At 46.8% G+C, this 21463-nt stretch overlaps 2 protein-coding genes across 8 annotated transcripts in view; one reads left to right on the top strand and one right to left on the bottom strand.

The window, feature by feature from the left end:
- The first annotated feature begins 6291 nt into the window (after positions 1-6291).
- Positions 6292-13620, top strand: NOPCHAP1 (NOP protein chaperone 1). The gene is made up of 4 exons (XM_004589586.2): positions 6292-6469; positions 7773-7859; positions 10959-11095; positions 13224-13620. Exons 1-4 carry the CDS (start codon positions 6355-6357, stop codon positions 13425-13427), a joined length of 543 nt encoding a protein of 180 aa, XP_004589643.2. The 5' UTR covers positions 6292-6354; the 3' UTR covers positions 13428-13620.
- Positions 13621-19173: 5553 nt separating this feature from the next.
- Positions 19174-21463, bottom strand: part of ALDH1L2 (aldehyde dehydrogenase 1 family member L2) — a 55183-nt gene continuing 52893 nt past the window's right edge. For 6 of the 7 annotated variants that reach the window (XM_058673437.1, XM_058673439.1, XM_058673438.1 and 3 more), the window contains 2 exons: positions 21118-21317; positions 19174-19378 (listed from right to left, as the gene is read on the bottom strand). In XM_058673437.1, the coding sequence (XP_058529420.1) occupies positions 19323-19378; positions 21118-21317 (256 nt within the window). In that variant the 3' untranslated portion in view covers positions 19174-19322. The remainder of the gene's footprint in view (positions 19379-21117; positions 21318-21463) is intronic. The other variant, XR_009246736.1, reaches the window with a different exon arrangement.

The raw sequence follows: 21463 nt of genomic DNA, 5'->3' as shown, positions 1-21463 counted from the left end.
TCTGTGCCTTACTAGGTATGTGATTTAACTGTAAAACTCTTACAACTGTACGTGGAAGGTCCGGGTAACTGACTGTATGTAAATTTTACCTGCAGAAGAGAGGAAAACTGTAGGGGGTGGGACTTTAGCCTGCTAGTTCAGACATCCTGTTTTATATCAGAATGCATGGCTTACATTCCTGGCTCTGGCTCTGGACTCCAGCTTCCTGCCAATATAGACTATCCCTCGCAGTGCTGGTGCTTCAGTAATGAAGGCCCTTTCACCCACATGGCAGACCTGTCGAGTTCCCAATTCTGGTCCAGCTCCAACTGTTGCCAACATTTGGGGAATGAACCAGTAACTAGAAGCTATCTTTTCTCTCTCTCTCTTTTCTAAGTTCTTTTGTTGTGCTATCTCCCTCGTCCCCTCTCGCTGTGTCTTTGCTTATCAAATAAAAAGAGAGAGAAACAAATTGTTAATGAATATTGACCTCTGTATTTTCTTTTCACAATGTTGGGCATGAATGTGAGCAGTCCTGATGATAGCTTCTGAGTATTCTGAGTAATTCTATCAAGAATAATGGAAGCATATTTCCAGCAGTGCGCTGCTAAACTAGTTTTCTGGAGGAGAAAATAAGTCTAGGCTTATAATATTTGCCAAGTGTTGATTTCAAGCTAGAATCAACCCACAAAATTACAAATATGTAGTAATTGGTTTTGTGAGCTGTTTAAGCTGGTAAGCTACTTCAGGTTTCTCAGTATTAAAGTTTAGAAATACAGAGAAATGACAAAAGTGTGTGTGTGTGTGTGTCCTTACTCTCTCCTGTGAGAGGACCTGAGAGTTGGGACACGGTGGGAGCAGGTGCACAGCAAGCATCCAGATCTTACTTTCTCAACATTATTCTCCACTGGTAAAAGGCACCAGTGCACCTTGAAGAAAACGGTTCCAGGGCTGGGGCGGGAACAGTACAAGATGGACCTGAGGTAACCGGCTGTACCAGAAATGAAGTCATGATCAGAAAACGGGGACATTTGCAGACTGAAGGAGCGCTCATTAGAACACCTTTTTTTTTTTTTTAATGTTCATGGGAGCCCTATTTTAGTGTCAAAATAAGTCATAATAGTAAGGGATTAAAATCAATAAAATTAAAATTCATGTGTCAAAATTTAAATTAAGGACAGGTATTTTGCCTAGTGTCAAAAATGCCACTCAGGACACTGCATTCCACGTGGGAGTGTTTGGATGTAGGTTCCATCAAGACTTTCAATTCCAGCTTCCTGTTAATGTGCGATCTGGGAGCAGCAGATGATGGCTCGAATGCTTGGGTCCTTGCAAACACCAGGGATGCTCAGACTGAGTTCCTGGCTCCCAGCTTTGGCCTGACCCAGCTCTGGCTATTGCAGGCATTTGCAGAGTGAACCAGCACGTTTCAAGATTCCTCACATGCATAAATTTTTTTTCTTTCTTTTCTTTCTTTCTTTCTTTCTTTCTTTCTTTCTTTCTTTCTTTCTTTTTCTTTCTTTCTTTCTTTCTTTCTAGGATTTATTCTTTTTTATTTGAAAGACAGATTTACAGAGAGAAAGAGATACAAAGAGATCTTCCAGCCACTGGTTCACTCCCCAAATGGCCACAAAAGCCAGAGCTGAATCGATCCAAATCCAGGAGCCAGGAACTACTTCCAGGTTTCCCACATGGGTGCAGAGTCCCAAGGCTTTGGGCCGTCCTCCTCTGCTTTCCCAGGCCACAAGCAAGGAGCTGGATGGAAAGTGGAGCAGCTGGGACACAAACCGGCACCTATATGGGACCCTGACATTTTGCAAGGGGAGGATTACCTAGTTGAGCCCTTGCGCCAGGCCCATATGTATTAATTTCAAAATTTAAAAAAATCCGCACCTTATCTTTTAATTGTTTTCCACAAACTTTTTGTAGTACTCTTGTACAATTGAAAACTTGTCTGCAAATTTAAAATCATATCAAAATAAAAAGTTACAAATAATCAGGATAGAGCAATAACGTCATTCCCAAGCTACTTGGGCAGAATCTTATCAACCCAGAGGGGAGGACATTCAAAGATGTGCTCCTTGTACCGCAGTCCTCTGTAGCCTCCTCCTTCCGTCACCTCCTGTATTCTTGGCTAAAGGAAACGGAGACCAGCAGCCAATATGTAGGTGGTCTATCTGGGGGCAGCTTCAAAGAGAACACAGCCATTGTAGCCACATGAATGGATTCGTTTTAACACAATTGAGCTCTCTTTGTTCTGGACAGCAACTGAGAGATCCTGTAACAGGTTGTAATCAGAGTAAACTTGCAAAACATTCTTAACATGAAACAGAAAAATAAGTCATGTGGGATGGGGGAAAGGGAACAACACAAACTGTACACCATTTACTAACTTAAAAAATGAAGAAGAAAACTAGTGTTTCTAGTTATCCTATGATTTAATCCGATATGAAGACCCTCATCTGACTGTATCAGATTGTATGCCAAGCATTGTAGGAAACGGTATTATCAGAGTGCACAGACATTGACCTGATTATGTGTATATCTTTTCAATATTTTTTGAGGAGAGACTGATGGCCCAGCTCTAGATAACTTCTTTTTTTTTTTTAAAGATTTTATTGTTATTGGAAAGCCGGATATACAGAGACGAGGAGAGACAGAGAGGAAGATCCTCCATCCGATGTTTCACTCCCCAAGTGAGCCCCAACGGCCGGTGGTGCGCCAATCCGATGCCGGGAACCAGGAACCTCTTCCAGGTCTCCCACGTGGGTGCAGGGTCCCAAAGCCTTGGGCCGTCCTCGACTGCTTTCCCAGGCCACAAGCAGGGAGCTGGATGGGAAGTGGAGCTGCTGGGACCAGAACCGGCGCCCACATGGGATCCCGGGGCCTTCAAGGCGAGGACTTTAGCCGCTAGGCCACGCCGCCGGGCCCTCTAGATAACCTTTTTGTAGAATAATAGTCTGGAAAGTTGACCCAAGAGAAGAATTAAAGGGCATGACAAAAGTAAATTGAATTAAGATGGAAAAAATACTTTTGATCAAAAAATCAATGAAGTATTATAATAAAAAATGCTCCTCCCTCCTTCCCATACCAGGCCAATCTGGGTGTTTCTCTGTCCTGAAAATTCCCATGTGTCAGCCCGGCCCCATAGTGAGAGTAGGAAGGGACAGGGCCTTGGGAAGGCAAGCAGATGATGAGGGCTCCACCATCCGGAAGGGGGTTAGCATCCCTTCTAAAGAGACCCAAGCAACTTGGATCATACCTTCAGTCTTGGGAGGTACTCAGCAGAAAGGGGTGCTACCATGGGCCAGATCCTCCAGGGTCTGGGTTGTGGACTCAGACTTCAAAATCCAGCAAGAAATGTCTGTTGCAGATGAATGAGCCAGAGAAGGCGTTTGCCAGAGAGCTGCTCAAACGGGTGAGACACCTGCCATTCCCATGCACATTATTTCCCCTTATAAAATGTGAATCGTCATATTTGATTCACTGTCATTTAGTAGAATTTAATCCAGATTTTATTTTTGTCGTGTAGCATTGAGGATGATATGCTGTTTATACTATGTACAAAATTCAACAATTAAAAAACAATAAATTTACTCTTCTTAAGGATTTATTTATTTCTTTATTTATTTTTATTGGAAAGGCAGATATACAGAGAGGAGAGACAGAGAAAGATCTTCCATCCACTGATTCACTTCCCAGCTGGTCACAGCAGCTGAAGCTGAGCTGATTCAGAGCCAGGAGCCAGCAACCTAGAACCTCTCCTGGGTCTCCCATGTGGGTACAGGGAACCAAGGCTTTGGGCCATCCTCGACTGCCTTCCCAAGCCACAGACAGGGAGCTGGATGAGAAGTGGAGCTGCCGGGACATGAACTAGCGGTCAGATGAGATCCTGGTGCATGCAAGGTACGGATTTACCCACTAGGCCATCATGCCAGGCCCCAGAACAGTAATTTTAAGTTCTACCAAAGAAGGCAGAGAATCAAGGTAACTCTGGTTTTAATTAGTTGGTCTTGATGACACTGAGTCTACCAGAAATAAAAACTCTTTCCCTATCTCTGGCCAAACTCCTCTGTGGCAAACAAGGACTTTCTTTGACACCAATGTTTGGTTTTTAATCTGTAGAATGAAAATAGATCACAAGTCAGCCAAAATAAGCCATTTGCGATATAATTACACTATAATTTTCATCATTAATTATGTGTGTCTCTAGAGCTAAAATAATTTTGATTTGCAAAATCAGGTAATTAAATTAAGTAGATAATTGTTCCTAAGGACCTGGAAGCAGGTAATAGCAATTTGAAAACTTACCAACATAAATTATCACCTTGGTTAGTCCCCCTGAAGACACAGAAAAAACTTTCAGAAAAACCTCAGAATTATAAATGTCAAGTATTGTTGAGTGTGATAGGGGTTGTGGGTGCCGGCCATATCCTCTGCTTCCTCTAATGTGACATATCAATCTTCCAGAAAGGTTAATTCCAACCACTTTCAGCTACAGGAATAAGGCCTGATTGTATTAAACCAGTTAGAATAATTTTATTCTCCTTATCAGTTTATTCAAGGGTAGGCCTTTTATCTAAGTTGATTAGGTTTTCTTTAAGATTTATGTATTTTAATTGGAAAGTCAGATATGCAGAGAGAAGGAGATACAGAGAGGAAGATGTTCTGTCTGTTGATTCAATCCGCAAGTGACTGCAATGGTCAGAATTGAGCCTATCTGAAACCATGAGCCAGGAGCTTCTTCTGAGTCCCCCACAGGGAAGCCAGATCCGAAGGCTTTGGGCCATGCTCTAATGCCTTCCCAGGCCACAAGCAAGGAGCTGGATGGGAAATGGAGCAGCCAGGACATGGGCCAGTGTCCATATAGGATCCCGGCAGCACATGTAAGGCAAAGAGTTTAACCCTAGGCTATTATGCCAGGTCCCTAAGTTGATTAGTTTTACATTTCAACTTTTAGATGTCATTCTTAATTCTTTTATTTCCAATTGCTTTTAGAAAAAAAAAAAATATTGATTCAGGAGCAAGTGTTGTGCACACAACAGGTTAAACTGATGCCTGGGCTGCCAGCATCCCACATGAGCATTGGAGTGCATGCTGCTCCACTTCCTATCTGACTTCATGCCAATGTACCTAGGAAAGGATCAGAAGGTGGCCCAAGTACCTGGGCTCCTGTACCCATGTGGGAGACCCAGATGGAGTTTCAAGCTCCTAGCTTTGGCCATGTGGAAAGTGAGTCAGTAGATGGAAGGTATTTTTCTCTGGCTTTCCCTTTCTCTATAACACTGCCTTTCAAATAAAATATATGAATGTGGGCCTGACACAATGGCTCAATTGGCTAATCCTCCCATGCATGCACCAGGATCCCATATGGGCGCTGGTTCTAATCCCAGCAGCTCCACTTCCCATCCAGCCCCCTGCTTGTGGCCTGGAAAAGCAGTAGAGGACGGCCCAAAGTCCTGGGTCTTTGCATCCACGTGGGAGACCTGGAAGCAGCTCCTGGATCCTGGCTTAGGATCTGCTTAGCTTGGCCATTGTAGCCATTTGAGAAGTGAACCAGTGGATGGAAGACCTTTTCCTCTCTATCTCTCCTTCTCTCTGTAAATTTGTCTTTTCAATAAAAATAAAATACATCTTTAAAAATAAACAACTGAACATTTAAAAACTCATTTTATCTTATTTCAAAGACAGAGTGGGAGGTCTTCCATCTGCGGTTCACTTCCACGTGGCCACCAAAAGCCAAGGGCGTTAACAGGAAACTGGGTAGCTCCTGTCTTCAGCACCTGATTCAGCTGAGGGCCACGGCGTGCACCTAGAGAGAGTGGGTCAGCAGGTGGAACCTGTATAACTAATAAATGGGGGGGAAAAGTTTAATTCTTAGAAGCACAAAGGAGAATGGTGGTTACCAAGGACGGCGGAGAGATAGAGTCCTTCAATCGGTGTAGTTATAGTTCTTCAATATAAAAGATTTTTGGAGCTCTCTCGCACAGGATGTGAATGTAATGAACCGAAATGCATACCTATAGTCACAGTGGTATTTGTCACTCCCCACCCTACCCCCGCCACACTCAAACAAAAGAAATGGTAAGAGAGCAGCTTCGTGCTAAGCTCCTCACATCTGAATCTCTTGGCTACATCGAGCCTCGAGCCTCCCCAGCTTTTTCCCAAACAGTACCCCAAGAGCCTGCCACCCTATTTCCCCACGGGCTCACGCATTGAGAGGGGCCGCCGCCTCTGAGCACCAGGAAGCGCTCTCGACTCGCCCCGCCCACCTCCCAGTCTCCTCCAATCACGGCCCTGGCCCCGCCCCCTCGGCCCGAGCCTCTTTCCTGCATCCGGGCTCGGCCGTGAGAGCTGGGAAGGCTGGCAGGAGACATGGAGGTTCGCGGCGAGGATCCCGCCAACCCGGGCTGTTCATCCTCCGCCCGAGACCGCCCCGGAGTCCCTGTGTCCAAGGAGCTGCTGACGGCCGGGAGCGGCTGCCGCGGAGGTGAAGGCGGGGCGGAGGACGAGCAGGGTTCCGTGCCGGGCCCCGCACCCCGGCTTCCCTAGAGGGGAACCCTGGAAGCTTGCAGCTCGGCGCGGGGCCGGGGACGGGGTCGGGGACCGGGGACCGGGGCCGGGGCCTAGGGCGGGCTTCTCCTGCGCCCGGCTTGTGTTCCACGAGGTAGTGCGCGCCCTCCGGGCCACGCGCCGCAGCCAGGCACCTCGCGGGCCTGGGGCCGTCGGCGTCGGAGCCCATGGCTGATGGGGGAGGCAGGCAAAGGCGAACCCAGCCCCTCTCCTCACGCCTAGACCACCCCTGGGTGTCGTCCAGGGAGTGCGCACAGAATTGTCGGGAGGAGAGAGTGCGTGGAAGATTTGGAGGGTTTCTTGGTAAATGTGTGCCTGAAGAAAGGTTCTAGAACTCTGAGCTGCTGACTGAGTTAGTGACCGCCGGAGCTCAGTTCGAGCCTCTGCAGTTAGCTAAATCGGTCCCCGCAGCCACCTGTGCTTTGCAGGTGGGGAAATCGAGGCAGGGTCTGTCACGCTGAAGAGCAGCAAGGCTGGGATTTGAACCCCAGGCAGTCGCTTGGCACTCTGATGCAGTTGGTAGGTGCTAAGCAGTTAGCACCACAGGGTGCTTGTGAGCTCGGCTTTGAGGATAAATGGGATTATGTACAACACTTTGGTTTTTTTTTTTTAAATGAGATTTATTCATTTTTTATTGGAAAGGCAGAGTTACAGGGAGGAGGAGAAACAGATCTAACATCTTTCCAAATGGCCAGAGCTGTCAGAAGCCGGGTCTGCTGTGTGGGTGCAGGGTCCCAAGGCTGTGGGGGCCGTCCTCTGCTGCTGTCCCAGGCCTCAAGCAGGGAGCTGGATGGGAAACGGGGGTGCCGCAATTCGAACCAGTGGCCATATGGGATCCTGCCGCTTCAGGCAGAGGGTTAGTCTATTATGCCATGGTGCCGGCCCCAAGCCCGTACTTTTGAAAGCCTTGTTCTTGGAGCAGTGACGGGCTTGGGGAGTTGGTTTGAATTGAGGAATAACCAGGAGAATGAAAAGGTGGCGTGGGAGCAAAATGTGTCCATAGGCTGCTGTGGATCTGGTGGCCTTGCAAGGTGGAGGTACCAAGCACCCGTGCCTTACAGTTGAAGAAACAGGCCCATGTGGTTGGCTCCTCTACCACCTGCAAGTTCTGGCACTCCATAGCTTTCTCTTAAAAAGAAACAGGGACCAATCATGAGAGGTTTGCTCACAGGCCCCAATTTTTTTTAAAATTAATAAGTTAGTCCTGTGTCTCTCTTCAGGTATATGGGACAAGTTGCTCATCAATGCCAAGCCTGATTCCAAGAAGGCGACCACTCTTCAAACCGTGCGTGTGGAGCGGAGTCCCTGTGAGTCCTCCTTCCCCCTTTTAAAAAAAATTTATTTTAAATTTTGAATTTTATCATACAATTCTGTATAATCTAGGGTTCCCCTCCCCCCCAGTCCCTTTTCCCCTTTTGTGCTCTCATGCTCCTTTTCACCTAATTCAGTTGTTATTTAGCAGAAACCCATTTCTGCTTCGTGAGGGAAATCACAGAGTCTGGTGGGGGAGCATTACTTGGGATTGTCTCTCTTTTTTAAGATTTATTTACTTTCAGATTTATAGGAAGCAGGAGAGACCGAAAAAAAAAAAAAAATCTTCCATCCTTTGATTCACTCCCCAAGTGGCCTGAACAGCTGGAGCTGAACCTATTCAAAGCCAAGAGCCAGGAGCTTCCTCCTGGTCTCCCACATGGGTGCAGGGTCCCAGGGACTTGGACCATCCTCTGCTGCTTTCCCAGGCCACAGGCAGAGCTGGAAGAGCAGTGGAGCAGCCGGGACATGACATCCATATGGGATGCTGGCACTGCAGGGAGAGGCTTAGCTCGCTGAGCAGCGATGCCAGCCCCAGAAAAGTGGTTTTGTTATGGCACAGTTATGGAGGCCCAAGAACATGTGCTGGCTTCTGTTTGGTGGCATTCACTGGGAACCTCCCTCCTGAGCCTGACCCCGTGAGACATGGCCAGGGATCCCTAGTCAGACTGGCCCAGCCTTGCTAGTTCGTGAATCCGTTAACCCAGTGAGGGGATTAATCCACTCAGGAGGGCTGCACCCTGATCACTCCTTCAGGGTTCCACCTAATCCCTCCTCTCTCCTCTCCTAACAGAAGACAGATTTCAGCCTGAGTTTGGGAAGGGACAAACCATACGCAAACCACAGCAGTGCACAAGCATAGAACTTCTATTTCCCTGCGTGAAGGTGGTGGCTTTGTGGGCCAGTGCTGTGACACAGCATGTAGAGCTGCTGCTGCCTGCAACACTGGCATCCCCTAGGAATTCAAGGTTAAGACCTGCTGTGCAATTTCCGATCTAACTCCCTGCCAGTGCACTTGGGAAAGCATTTTTTTTCTTTCAGCTATTTTTTCTGACCGTCTTCTTTGTGCAGGGTCTGAATGTCCCCGAATCTGTGCCAGTTGTCATGTAGTTCACTGGCTTTGGTGGATTCTGTTTAGTCTTGTTTTCAGTAACTGCTTCAACACTGTTATTGCCGATTCCATCTTGTCATTTCTGGGTCTGCTCCTCTTCATACATTATATTTTCCTACTTTCTCTCTGTCTCTCTTCTCTGTATATGATTTTCCAATAAAAATAAATAAATCTCAAAAAAGAGAATAATAAGCGAAGGTTTACAGTGATAACATTAAATGCAGTAGTAAGGACTTTTTTGGTTGCAGATGACTGAAATTTTTTTTTTTTTAAGATTTTATTATTATTGGAAAGCCGGATATACAGAGAGAGGAGAGACAGAGAGGAAGATCTTCCATCCGATGATTCACTCCCCAAGTGAGCCGCAACGGCTGGTGCGCTCCGATCCAAAGCCGGGAACCAGGAAACTCTTCCGGGACTCCCACGCGGGTGCAGGGTCCCAAAGCCTTGGGCCGTCCTCAACTGCTTTCCCAGGCCACAAGCAGGGAGCTGGATGGGAACTGGAGCTGCCAGGATTAGAACCGGCGCCCATATGGGATCCCGGTGCTTTCAAGGCGAGGACTTTAGCCACTAGGCCACGCCGCCGGGCCCAGATGACTGAAATTCACCTCAGATTGCCCTACACAGAAAAAGCAATTATATTGGCTTTTTTATTTGGGGAACAAAACCGCCAACTGGGGCAGCTGTTTGAGGTGGATCTGGATCTGGGTGCCCAAGTGTCGTCAGAGATCAGCTGCCACGGACTTTGTGCCCTGCTTTCCTGGTGTCGGCTTCATCTAGAGTATCAGCTCCTGGTGCTGTTGGCAAGGCAGGGTAAGCTGCCAATAGCATTGCCGGCCTCATGTATCAGAACCCTGCTTCAAAGTCCCGGTTACTCAGCTTCCCACTGATGCACTGGGGTTGGGCAGTGCAAGATGACTGAAGTAATGCTGTGTGGGATGCCCTGATGGAATTCCTGGCCAAGACCTGGCTGCTGTGGCCGTTTAGGGAGTAGACCAGTGTATGCAAGATCCCTGTACCTTCTGCCTTTTGAAGAAAGAAAGCAAGCTTTTTAAAAACCTGTTGTTTCTCATTAATTCAAACAGAAGTCCTAGCCTGATCTCTTAGTATTCCACTAGAGCAACATGTCCCTGTAGGCCACTGAACAGGTGACAGCGGCCAAGGTTGTGGGATATGCAGTCATGCACGGGATGAGGGAGCAGTGACTGAGAGTGACACAGCGGACAAAGAAAGTCCTGGGGCTGGCGTCTGGTCCAGCAGGGGAAGCCTCCACCCGTGACACTGGCATCCCATCTGGGTACTGCCTTGTATTGCGACTGTTCTACCTGCAGCCCAGCTGCCTACTAAGGTCCCTGGGAAATCAACAGATGGCCCAAGTGCTTGGGCCCCTATGCAGCTTGGGAGACCCAGGGAAAGCTGCGGGCTCTTGGCTTCCGCTGGCCCTGCCCTGGTTGTTAGACCTGTCGGGAGGGAACCAGTGGATGGACAATCTCCGTCTCTCAGTGTCTCTTCTCTGGAACTCTGCCTTTCAAATAAATTAGTAAATAAATCTTAGAAGAAGAAAAGAGGGACAGATGTAGGGCAGGCAGAAACAGCTATTATTTTATTAACTGGCCTGAGGTCATTTAAATGGTAAGAGGTGAAACTGGGCTGTATCAGAGAGAGACAGAGATCCATACTGGTCTCCCACACGGAAGGCAAGGGTCCAAATACTTTGGCCATCCTCTGCTGCTTTTCCAGGCGTTTTAGCAGGAAGCCGAATTGGAAATGGAGTGACTGGGACTTGAACCTGTATTCCAGTCTGCGATGCCAGTGTTGTAGGTGGTGGCTTAACCCACTATGTTAACACTAACCCCAAGGATGGAGGCTTTGAGATGGAAGAGACCTGAAAGATTTATTAGCTATTCAATTCAGAAATGTTTTACAGGAAATTCTGGATTTTAGAATTTAGTAACGTAAACATTACTGTATTCTCTCTCCATAGTATTGGAGCAAGTCCAGAGCTTTCTCCCACAGATGGCACAGGCAAATGAAAAGCTGAGAAAAGAAATGGCAGCTGCACCACCTGGGCATTTCAACATTGAGAATACGGACGGGACCCTCGGGAAGGTCATCCAGATGGTAACTGCTTCCTTTTCTTCTCATGCTTGTCTCCAAAAAGAGGAGAACGCTCTTCCATTTGGTTTCCAAGTGTTGATTTTGGAAATCCTCCAGCTGTTAGTGCTCTCCCCAGATGGCTGAAATGGGGGCCGGTGCTGTGGGGCAGCAGGTAAGCCGCCAGCTGTGATGTCACCATATAGGCACTGGTATGTGTCCCAGCTGCTCCACTTCTGATCCAGGTCCCTGCTAATGGCCTGGGAAAGCAATAGAAGATGGCCCAAGTCCTTGGACCCCTGTACCCACTTGGGAGCCTGGAAAGAAGCTCCTGACTCCAGAATAACTCAGTTCCTGTTGCAGCCATCTGGGAATCTCTCTCTTATGGTAACTTGGCCTTCCAAATAAATGTTTTTTAAATGGTTGCAATGGCCAGGGTTTGCCCAGCCTGAAGCCAGGAGCCTGGAACTCCTTCCAGGTCTCCCACATTGGTGGAGAGACCCAGTCCCTTATCCGTCTTCTACTGCTTTCCCAGGTGCCTTAGCAGGAATCTGGATCAGAAGTGAAGAAGCTACAGCTGCAACATGCACCCGTGGGAGATACTGGGGTTGCAGGCCTGGCACTGTTTTGTTACTATTTTAATTTCAGAGGGCAGGGAGATGAAGAGGTTTGGCGGGGGCTGGACAGAGAGCTCGCATCTTCTAGTCCACTTTCCAGGTACCTGCTGTAGCCAGGACTGAACCAGCTGGAGCAGGAACTCATTGTAGGTTTTTCATTTGAGTGGCAGAGACCCCTCATTTAATTCATGCAGGGTTCGTGTTAGCAGGAGATTAGAACTGTGAGCTGGAGCCAGGATTCCACTGGCTGCTCTGGTGTTGGATGCACATGTCTGGTTAGGCAAGTGCTCACTTCGTATTTCTTATCATAAAACACTAATTTACTGAATGTCCTAACTAGGTTTAGTTATATTTTTAACCAGAAGAGGTGATCACAGTCCATAGATGTTTTTAGGAGAAAGAAAAGCTATGTGAAAATTGTCTCAATTTCTTGGGGTATCTTCTTTATACCCTGGGATTCCCTTTGTACACTTACATGTGGACAGAGCTGACACTGCTGTTAAGAAGCTCACTCCTTAGCTCTGCCTACAGAATCAAAAATCCAAGATCTAGCCCCAGGGCAGTCTCCCCTCTAGACTGTTCCAGCTGGTTCTTAACACCTATTCTTGCATCTCATGGGGCACCCAGTTTGGGAACCAGGGGCTTCCCATCATACGTTGGTAAGTTGGAAGTCCTTCCAAGGACTCGTGTGCTGCTCTCCACCTGGCCTTACCTCCTTCCAGGTCCCACTTGCGTACTGCCCTCCAGTTCCCGGCTGTGTTGGATTATAAATGTTTCTTGTCCTGGGGCCAGCACTGTGGCACTGCGGGTTCAGTGTCGACCTCTGACACGACATCCCATGTAGAGTATCCCTCTGGTCTAACCCCGGCCAGTGCACGTGGGAAGCAGCAGACGGCGCAAGTGTGTGAGTTGTTTCCACTTGCTTGAGAGACCCAGATCGGTTCAGGCTCCTTGCTTCCGCCTGACCAGCCTCAGCTACTGCAGCCACTGGGATAGGGAAGCTCGCTAGCTCTCTCTCTCTCTCTCTCTCTCTCTCTCCCCCTCTCTCTCCCCCTCCCTTCCTCCCCCTCCCTCTCTCTCTCTTCCTTCTTTGTCTCTTTCACTCTGCCTTTCAGATACATACATTTTCAAAACTAGTGTTATGGCATCGTGAATTAAGTTTGCTTCCGTGACACTGACAGCCCATATGGATGCCATTTTGTGTCCCAGCTGCTCCATTTCTGATTTAGCTCCCTGTTAATGGCCTGAGGAAAGCAGAAGATGGCCCAGATGTTTTAGGCCCCTGCCACCCATGCGGGAGACCTCGGTATAGCTAGCTTTGGCCTGGAGCAGCCCTTTTCATTGCAGTCATCTGTCTCTCTCTCTCTCTCTCTCTCTCTCTGACTTCCAAATAAATAAATCTTTTGGGGGAAAAAACTAGTGTCTTGCTCTTCCACATGGATACTACCTGTGTTGGAGGCTGACTCCTCCCAGTGTTATTTTATGACAACTTTTTAGAGAACGTCCCTGAAATAGCTTTTCCCATGGCCTTGTTGCAGGATGTGGCCTTGTTTGAGATGGATCAGCTGGACTCGAAGGAGGACCATTCAGAAGACACTTCGGATGAGAGTTCATCATCCGAGGATGAGGATGACAGCATCTCTTGTGAAGTAACCGTAGATAACATTAAGCTTCCTAATTTGGAAGGCAGAAGAGGCAAGATTGAAGTTCTGGACAGTCCAGCAAGTAAAAAAAAGAAATAGTGAAACAGACGGTGGGAGAGAAGCAGGTGGCAGATGCCAGCGGGTTCTGTGGAACAGAACGGGGCTTGTTGGCCCTTTTGCATTTCAGGTATCTACGGTGCTTTTGTGTTTTAGAAGGAAAAGTTTAAACAGATTGAACAGAGCTGGAACCAAGATGAATTCATGAGTCAGGCAGCACTCCAAACCCCAACGTGGGGGTCAGGGAACTGCAGCATTGGGGACAAGCTGTGGGGCCACTGCCTGGGGACAGGCAGTGTGCATGGATGCAGCTGGTTAGTGCTAAGTGTTTGCCTTTTGCTCCTGGTCTCATCCAGTGGCTGCCTGTGATTGGCCAGAGCTCGGCTGTGTGTGTGCACATCTGAAACTGAGCCCTTACAAACACGTAGTCCTGGGTTGGGTTGGGTGCTGAGGTTGGCTGTGCTCTGTCACATCGGGTCTCAGAACGTGCAGACTACCCTAAGCTAATGGCCTTCCACGTAAACGCAGCACCTGCTGGGTGTGCTGCTCTGAGAAGCCAGGCTAAGAGTGGGAACTTGGAACATTCTGGTGTCTTCCAGTGGGAAATTGATCATGTGCTAAAGAGATTGCCTATTTAGAAAGCTTAACTTCGTATATGGTGATGGATGCCTCTGGAGGACTCCGCTTCAGCATGGATTGCAGAAGTACCAGACTTACTTATTATAAGATACAACTGCAAATCACCAGTTTGTTTTTGTTTGAAATTATCCTCTTGGAGAAAACAGTGTCATTTCTGTAAGCTTATTTTGAAGTCTAATTTATCTGTCACCCTCCAAATGAGTTCCATGAGTGAATTTTTTCAGAAGAATGACTTCTGTTTAGCCATCCTGTCTATCTTCCTTAATAAAAAACGTTCCCTTGTAGTTTGAGTGTTGTCTGTGGTGTCTCTGGGGTGGGTGGCTGAAGTCACGCAGTGCTTGGGAGAGGTAACGGCTGGGAAAAGTGGTTTTCTGTGTTTGTTTTCCATAAAATAAAGCTTTTTGGCTCAGCTATCAAAGCTATTCCACACAGTTGCTCACAGTCTGAAGCCCATCAAATGTGAATCTAAGGACACCACAGGAAACACAGGAAGGCACGGCCCAAAGAAAGGCGGCTGCTTTCCGAAGTCATCCTGGTCCTGGGCTTCAGCTGTCTTTCTGCCTCATACTGGAGCGTGGGAAAGATGACTTGTCGGCTGCCATGCACCTGGCCTTCACGCTGGAAGGAGCCTGGGGATTTGCAGATGGGCTCTGGTTCTGCAGAGCTGAAGGGACTTGGCTCCTGTTTAGGTTTGCTTGGCATCCCACAGAACCTGAGCGGTTCTCTCCTACCGCTCCAAAGAGCCTGCCACCTGTTGTGAATACCCAGCACTGAATAATGGAAATGAATGAATGGGGGGACAGGACGTTGTAAACCTTGGTCTGCTGCTCCAGGTGGGGAGATTATGAAAGTATTAACTACAGGAAATACTGAATATCCAAGTGGAAAGAATGAGTTACCAATGGGAGAGCGTCTATGGAGGAACAGACACTTCTACGTCCAACTGTTCTGTTTCTCTCTTGCTACAATAGCTATCGTTACACAGCTAGACTTCCCATAGGATCAGGGACCAAGTAAATTCAGGCCCTAAGAGATACAAGAGAAGCAAAAACAGTAATATAGTATATGATAAAGTTACATCTAGGGAAAAATCAGTCAATTATTTATAATGTCAGAACTGGGTAAAAAAGATTAAATTGCAGTTTCACACCATGCGCCAAGAAAAATTTTGCTTAATGGCTTCAGTGTAAGAAAATTAAATTATGAGGATTCAGTGTTAAAATAGAGGTTCATTTTTAGGGCCCAGCGGCGTGGCCTAGCAGCTAAAGTCCTCACCTTGAACACGCCAGGATCCTATATGGGCATCGGTTCGTATCCCGGCAACTCCACTTCCATCCAGCTCCTTGCTTGTGGCCTGGGAAAGCAGTTGAGGACGGCCCAATGCTTTGGGATCCTGCACCCACGTGAGAGACCTGGAGGAAGTTCCTGGCGCCCATATGGGATCCCGGGGCATTCAAGGTGAGGACTTTAGCCGCTAGGCCACTGCGCCGCCGGGCCCAATAAATCTTTTTTTAAAAAGTTCATGTCTAATAATGTGGTTGGGAATTTTTTTTTAGTTCTTAAAAATAATTTAAAAGGAAAAAAGAGCATTTGCAAAAATACTAAAAACTAATGACTTCAGGGCCCAGCGCGGTAGCCTAGCAGTTTAAATCCTCGCCTTGGCACATTGGGATCCCATATGGGTGCTTGTTCTAATCCTGGCAGCCCCACTTCCCATCCAGCTCCCTGCTTGTGGCCTGGGAAAGCAGTCGAGGATGGCCCAAAGCCTTGGGATCCTGTACCCACGTGGGAGACCTGGAAGAGCTCCTGGCTTCAGACCAGCTCAACTCAGCTTCGGCCATTGTGGCCACTTGGGGAGTGAACCAACGGATGGAAGATATCTCTCTCTGTATCACCTTCTCTCTGTAAATTTGCCTTTCCAATATAAATAAATAAGCTTTAAAATATTGATATATCCCTTGTCCACATCGAAGAGAGGCAAAGAACATCAACAGGTTGCTGCTTCTAATGACACTATATTATACTGTTTGGGGTGGAGGAGGCTTCTGTTCGGGCAGAGTAAGTTTCCTTGTTAGAAAAGACCATCACCTAGTGGGGTAGTGTTTATCCCCTACACAAACAGGAAAACTGGCATGGGGACACTAAGCAAATTCCTAAGGTTAGAGGGAGAGCCAAGCTCTAAGCATGCTTGGCACATTGGTTGAACCATCCTGGATCCCCAGGCCATCGTGGCACAGAATCTGAAGCCATCTATCAGATGCTTGCCTGGCCACTTACCACTGTAAGTTGAAGATAATGGTATTGCTAGGAGGACTTCTGTAAGAGACCAGTGACTTACTACATATTCAGTAAACAGATGTTACGATGGTGTGAGATAATACCCAGTGGTGGCAAAGGTTAGGGAAGCTATTGGTTAAGATACAGATTCCTGTATCTGTTGACTCAGAAATTTTATCTCTTAGAATTTATCCTAATTAAATAAGTATGTCTTTGATAACACATTTGCATATAAGTTTTATTGTGAGATTTAAAATAGCAAAAAGCAGATCCGAATATCCCACAATAGAGGACACATGGAAATTAAAGCCATTGAAGTGTGCAGAGGTGGGTGTGTTGACAGCTTATTACATTGTTAGCGTAAAGAGCAGATAGTAAAATCATGTACATTATAATTCTGTAAAAAGTGTGTGTTTATAGAAAAAGTCTGGAGAATTTCAGTTATCATATCTGAGTGGTTGTGTCTTAGATTCCTGATTTTTTAAATTATTTCTGTTGCTATGCATTTAATCATCGAGTGCCTCGATGTCTTCATTTTCTCACACATTCTGATGATTAGAATCACATTTTGTGCTTAGCATGGTGTGACCACACAACAGGCCCGCGACAAACAACTGTCACTGTTGATGTTGCAGACATCAGGTAATTTCAGTACCAAGAGGTAAGTGCTGCATTGGAAATAGCAGGAACTGGGAGACAACCTGGCTGGGGAGTGAGCAAGGATGTCAGCTCCGATAAGGTCATGAGGGAGTCAGAGGGCATGTAGGACTGCTCCAATGTCCACACTTCACCAGTTCAGGTGCTAATCAGTCATAGCTTGATCCTCTAGCTTAGCAAACTAGTCAGTTATCTGAAGCAACAGTGATGATATAATTACCTGGCGTGTTAATTAAACCTAACAGGCTGTGGGTCGTTAGATTCCCATTCAAATTCGCTGAGTAATTTTATGAGGGCCTTTGCCTCTAGTCAACACTCAGATATTAAAAAAAAAAAAAACACTCAAGCTTAGAACTTTCTAGAAGTTGTTATGGAGGAAGGCGGGCCAAGCATAACCTCGGGGATATTTGCACAATGGTGTGTATGCACATTGATTTCGGGGGAGCCGCTGGACAGAGAGGACCCTTAGCTTTTCATCAGGTTCACATAGAGATTGATGGCCCACAGAAGACTGGAGTCCTGGCTACTATGATTAATACTAGACGGTGAAACCAAATCAGGCCAGAAGAACAGGCCTGTTTTTATCTTCTCTCACTAGAGTAGCCTAACATTGATATTCTACATCAAATGAAGTCAGTTCAAACACTTCATTTAATAGTAGCCACTTAGAATAAGGTCTTTGTCATCTTATTCAACTATGAACTGTCACTGTGGCTCAGCGAATACTCAATCCAATGTAGAATTTCAACCGTGCCAAGCTCTGGTGGTAAACTTAAAAGGAAATGATGGAAATTGCTTCTTCAGGCAAAGTGTACTCTGTTGGCCATGCGGGAATCCAACCTGGCATTTCCCCTCTGGATGGATCTCCCGCTTGTTGTTACAATTGTGTGACATCCCTTCCTGTTAGACCTTGGCGTCTCCAAAGCAGTAAGCACTCCTTAGGGGCTTCAAAGTCAGAGATACAGGAGTGTGTTCTGACTGACTTTGAAAGATAAGTCAGCTGATTGCCCCAGGATTCAGGAACGCACCATGCTCTAGGCCCATGTGACTGGTGGTAATTTACCCAGCCAACTACTTCTTTCAAAAAGGGAAGTTAATGTGAGTACCACGAGGGTTGTTAGTCCCTATTTCTTGGGCACGCAGATCCCTGCCCCCGTGAAGTGTCACCTGTATGCGTATTAGCTCCCCGGTTTCTTGCAACATCTAATGAGACAAGGATTTTTGTCTCTGTTACAGGCACCGAGCCTGGACTGCGATATCAGCCACACATCCCAGCCGTGAGCAGCAGAAGCAGCGGGCATCAAGAGGGAAGCAAAGCAGCCCCTTTCCTTGTGCCATTGCTGCCACCTGTGACCTGGCATTCCCACCACTGCTGTGCCAGGCAGTGTCAGAACAAGGGAGGAGAAAAACAACCTACTAACTGATGATTACCAAGGACTGTGAGACATTACCACATCTAGTTCACTAACCTGTTCAGTGTATTTTCAAGAGTGGAGGAGGAAAGCAGTGCCATGTGCAGAGCACAGCACAAGATGATTTACCTGTCATGACTGCACTGAATCCAGAGGGGGCGGTGCTATCCACATGTTATATGTAAGGATGCTGGGGCTCAGAGAAGTTGCTGGAGTTTCCCTAAATCACTTAGATAATAGGATCAACAGCCCTCAAGGACTGTTTACACTCGATTTTTTCACATTATAAAATTTACTTTAGAAGTTATCTACTGCCAGGTGAACTATAGGGCCAAAGATGGAGTCCTTAAATTTGCTGGACCTGTCAGAATATGATCTCCTACCTCAAGGCCAGACCCTGGGTCCTCACGAAAGGTTTGCGGGTTGGGGGCCCATCAAGTGGGGTCACAAGTACAACATCAAAGGCACAGAAATGTATCTTATTTCCCAATATGAAAAAAAGACCCCTTCACATTCCTTATAAGGGCACATTGTCCCTTTAAAGTAAAGTCACAGGAAATGTTTTAACAACCCCATACGAATGATTCAGAGGTTAAAACCTGCATACAATATAATAAAGGTTCCAATGCATTATAGCTCTGTGGCACTGGTGATTTCAAAACAGATAGACTTGAACAGATTATTAGATGTGGAGGGAAAAGCACCTTGGTATTTTAGAAATACGTATAGTCTATGACATGGTCAAAATCCAACAATCGTTAAGTCCTCTTAAGGTATAAAATACCCAGGGTCTCTGATGTAAATGCTGAGACACGCGGCGCTCCTCACGGGCTGTGTGCATTTGGAGGTTCGTGGCTGCGGCCTCCTTCCTCAGCACACCCAGGCTTCTTAGTGTCATCAGAGGCTGAGAATTCTGTCTGCCAAAGGGTCTTCCCGTGATGACGGCATTGCGCTAATATTCCAGCGTCACCGTCTTGGTTTTGAGGTATTCGTTGAGGGCTTCCTCACCTGCAGAAGGAGAGCGTAGTTGAGGGACCACATTCAAAGGTGGGTGTGATGTCACCAGGCTTTTGGACATAGGGGTAGGGTGTTGGTCACAAAGTAAATGGAATGTGGCCTGGGCCAGTGTGACTCACAGGGAGATGCACCACTGGAGCCCCTGGCTATAAGGCAGCTTCCGGTCCATTGTGTCCACAGAAGGCCCCAGGTTGTGTGTTTCTCCCTATGCCCCAGAGATGCTGATGTCAGCGGCCCGAGGACCACACTTCCAGCTGGAAGGGCCTGACCCATTCACTGAGTCTTGAAAGGAACAGAGAGTGTTTAAATTAGCTTCCATTTTCTGTGATGACAAAACCCCACCTGTATCTGCTTTCCATGTGAACGGAGGTAACCAAGGTACTGCCCTTCAGGTTATAATAAGTGAAGCAGAATTGAGCTCAGGAAAGAAATTTTGCGATCATCTGGTTTACTCTTGTAAAGATAACACAGGGGCTGATATTATGGAACTAGGAGTTTAAGCTCCTTGTAATGCTGGCATCCCCTGACAGCATGCCCATTCAAGTCCCAGCTGCTCTGCTTCCAATCCAGCTCCCTACTAATGAGCCTGGGAAGGCAGCAGGTGATAGGCTGAGCACTTGTACCTCTACCACCCACTTGGCAGACCCCGATGGAGCTCCTGGCTCCTGGCTCCTGCCTTCTGCCTGGCCCAGCCCTGATCATTGGGGCCATTTGGGGAATGAACCAAATGAACAAAGATCATTGTCTCTTTCTTTTACTGTCACTGTGCCTTTCAAGAAATAAATCTTGGAAAAAAAAATTTCTGTGGGCAGGCATTCAATGCAGTCATGAAGAAGCTCCTGCGACACTCAAACGCCATCAAGTCCCAGCTCCTCTCCCAATTCCACTTTCCTGCTACTGTAAGCCTTTAGGGGCAGTAGGTAATGAGTCAAATAACTGGGTACTTATCACCAGTGTGGGAGACCCAGATTGAGTTCCAAGCTTTGGTCTAGCATAACCTGGTCTGTTGCAGACCCTTGAGTGATGAATCAGCAGATGGAAGATCCCTCCTGCCCAACAACGGCATTTCAAATAAAAGTGTTTTTTTTTTTTTAATGAAGTTCAGAGAAAATGTATTACCAAAAAAAAATACTATCCATGATTTTTAAATATTTTTAGTACCAAAATAAACATCCTTTAGTTGCATATCCATGAACTTTTTGAGGTACCCTAAATGTATTCACAGTAAGCTGTTGCCTAAAAGGTGTGAGGGTGACTGCTCAGTGGATCATATCTGGGGCTTCTACAAACTCTCAAGCAGGAGTTGTCAGGAGGGTGGGCTGTGAAAGACCACGCAGCAGTCCAGAGACGGGCTGTCCACTGGTCATGGCCCTCTTGTCACTTCCCTCTCTCTAGTGTCACAAAAGCTAAACCAAGCTCAGGATGAGTGTCAATAAAAACCCAGACAGATTTTAGCTTAGATGTATTGTTTGTTTCTTGTTGCGTTTCTACACAAATCTTCTTTTTGAAAAGTAGCACATTTGTTTGCTCATAATTTGCTTTTCTATGTTAGAGTATGTTCAAGTCCATTAAGATGTTTCACATAAAAGAAAATCAGTACCCTAGGATTCCAGATCTATCTAAGGTGTAGGAAATGCCCTTCCAAACGGCACATACATGCTGCATGACACCTGGGCAGAAATTTCTGTCACGTGGTAGGAAAAGGACCTTGAAGAACAAAACAGCCGTACCCAGGTCTTTTCCAAAGCCAGATTGCTTCACTCCACCAAACGGCGCTGCCACGTCCGTCTTGTTATACGTATTGATAAAAACAGTTCCTGCTTCCAGTTTTTCACTCACGTACATGGCTTTGTTTATGTCTCTCGTGAAAACCCCAGAGGCCAAACCGTACTCGGTGTTATTGGCTCGCTGCAGCACTCCATCGATGTCCCTGCATGGCGATTTGCAGAAGACGTCAAACTTGAGCCAGTGTAAAGTGAAGCAATCTCATTTTAGGATCAAAATTTGTTCCTGTCTGTGCTAGAAACAGGAAGACACCACTGCCACCTGCTTAACATTTTATAAGTGAAATGGCCC

Source organism: Ochotona princeps, chromosome 15 (assembly GCF_030435755.1).
Source record: "Ochotona princeps isolate mOchPri1 chromosome 15, mOchPri1.hap1, whole genome shotgun sequence".
Classification (NCBI taxonomy): Eukaryota; Metazoa; Chordata; class Mammalia; order Lagomorpha; family Ochotonidae; genus Ochotona; species Ochotona princeps.
Note: the sequence above shows the minus strand (reverse complement) of the source record. Positions and strands in the feature narration are given on the sequence as shown.

What these genes read in the sequence shown, in the direction of transcription:
- NOPCHAP1 (XM_004589586.2), top strand. Translation starts at nt 6,355, where the DNA reads ATGGAGGTTCGCGGCGAGGATCCCGCCAACCCGGGCTGTTCATCCTCC. An exon ending in CGGGAGCGGCTGCCGCGGAG is followed by an intron (nt 6,470 to 7,772) that starts GTGAAGGCGGGG and finishes GTCTCTCTTCAG; the next exon opens with GTATATGGGACAAGTTGCTC. An exon ending in TCGGGAAGGTCATCCAGATG is followed by an intron (nt 11,096 to 13,223) that starts GTAACTGCTTCC and finishes GCCTTGTTGCAG; the next exon opens with GATGTGGCCTTGTTTGAGAT.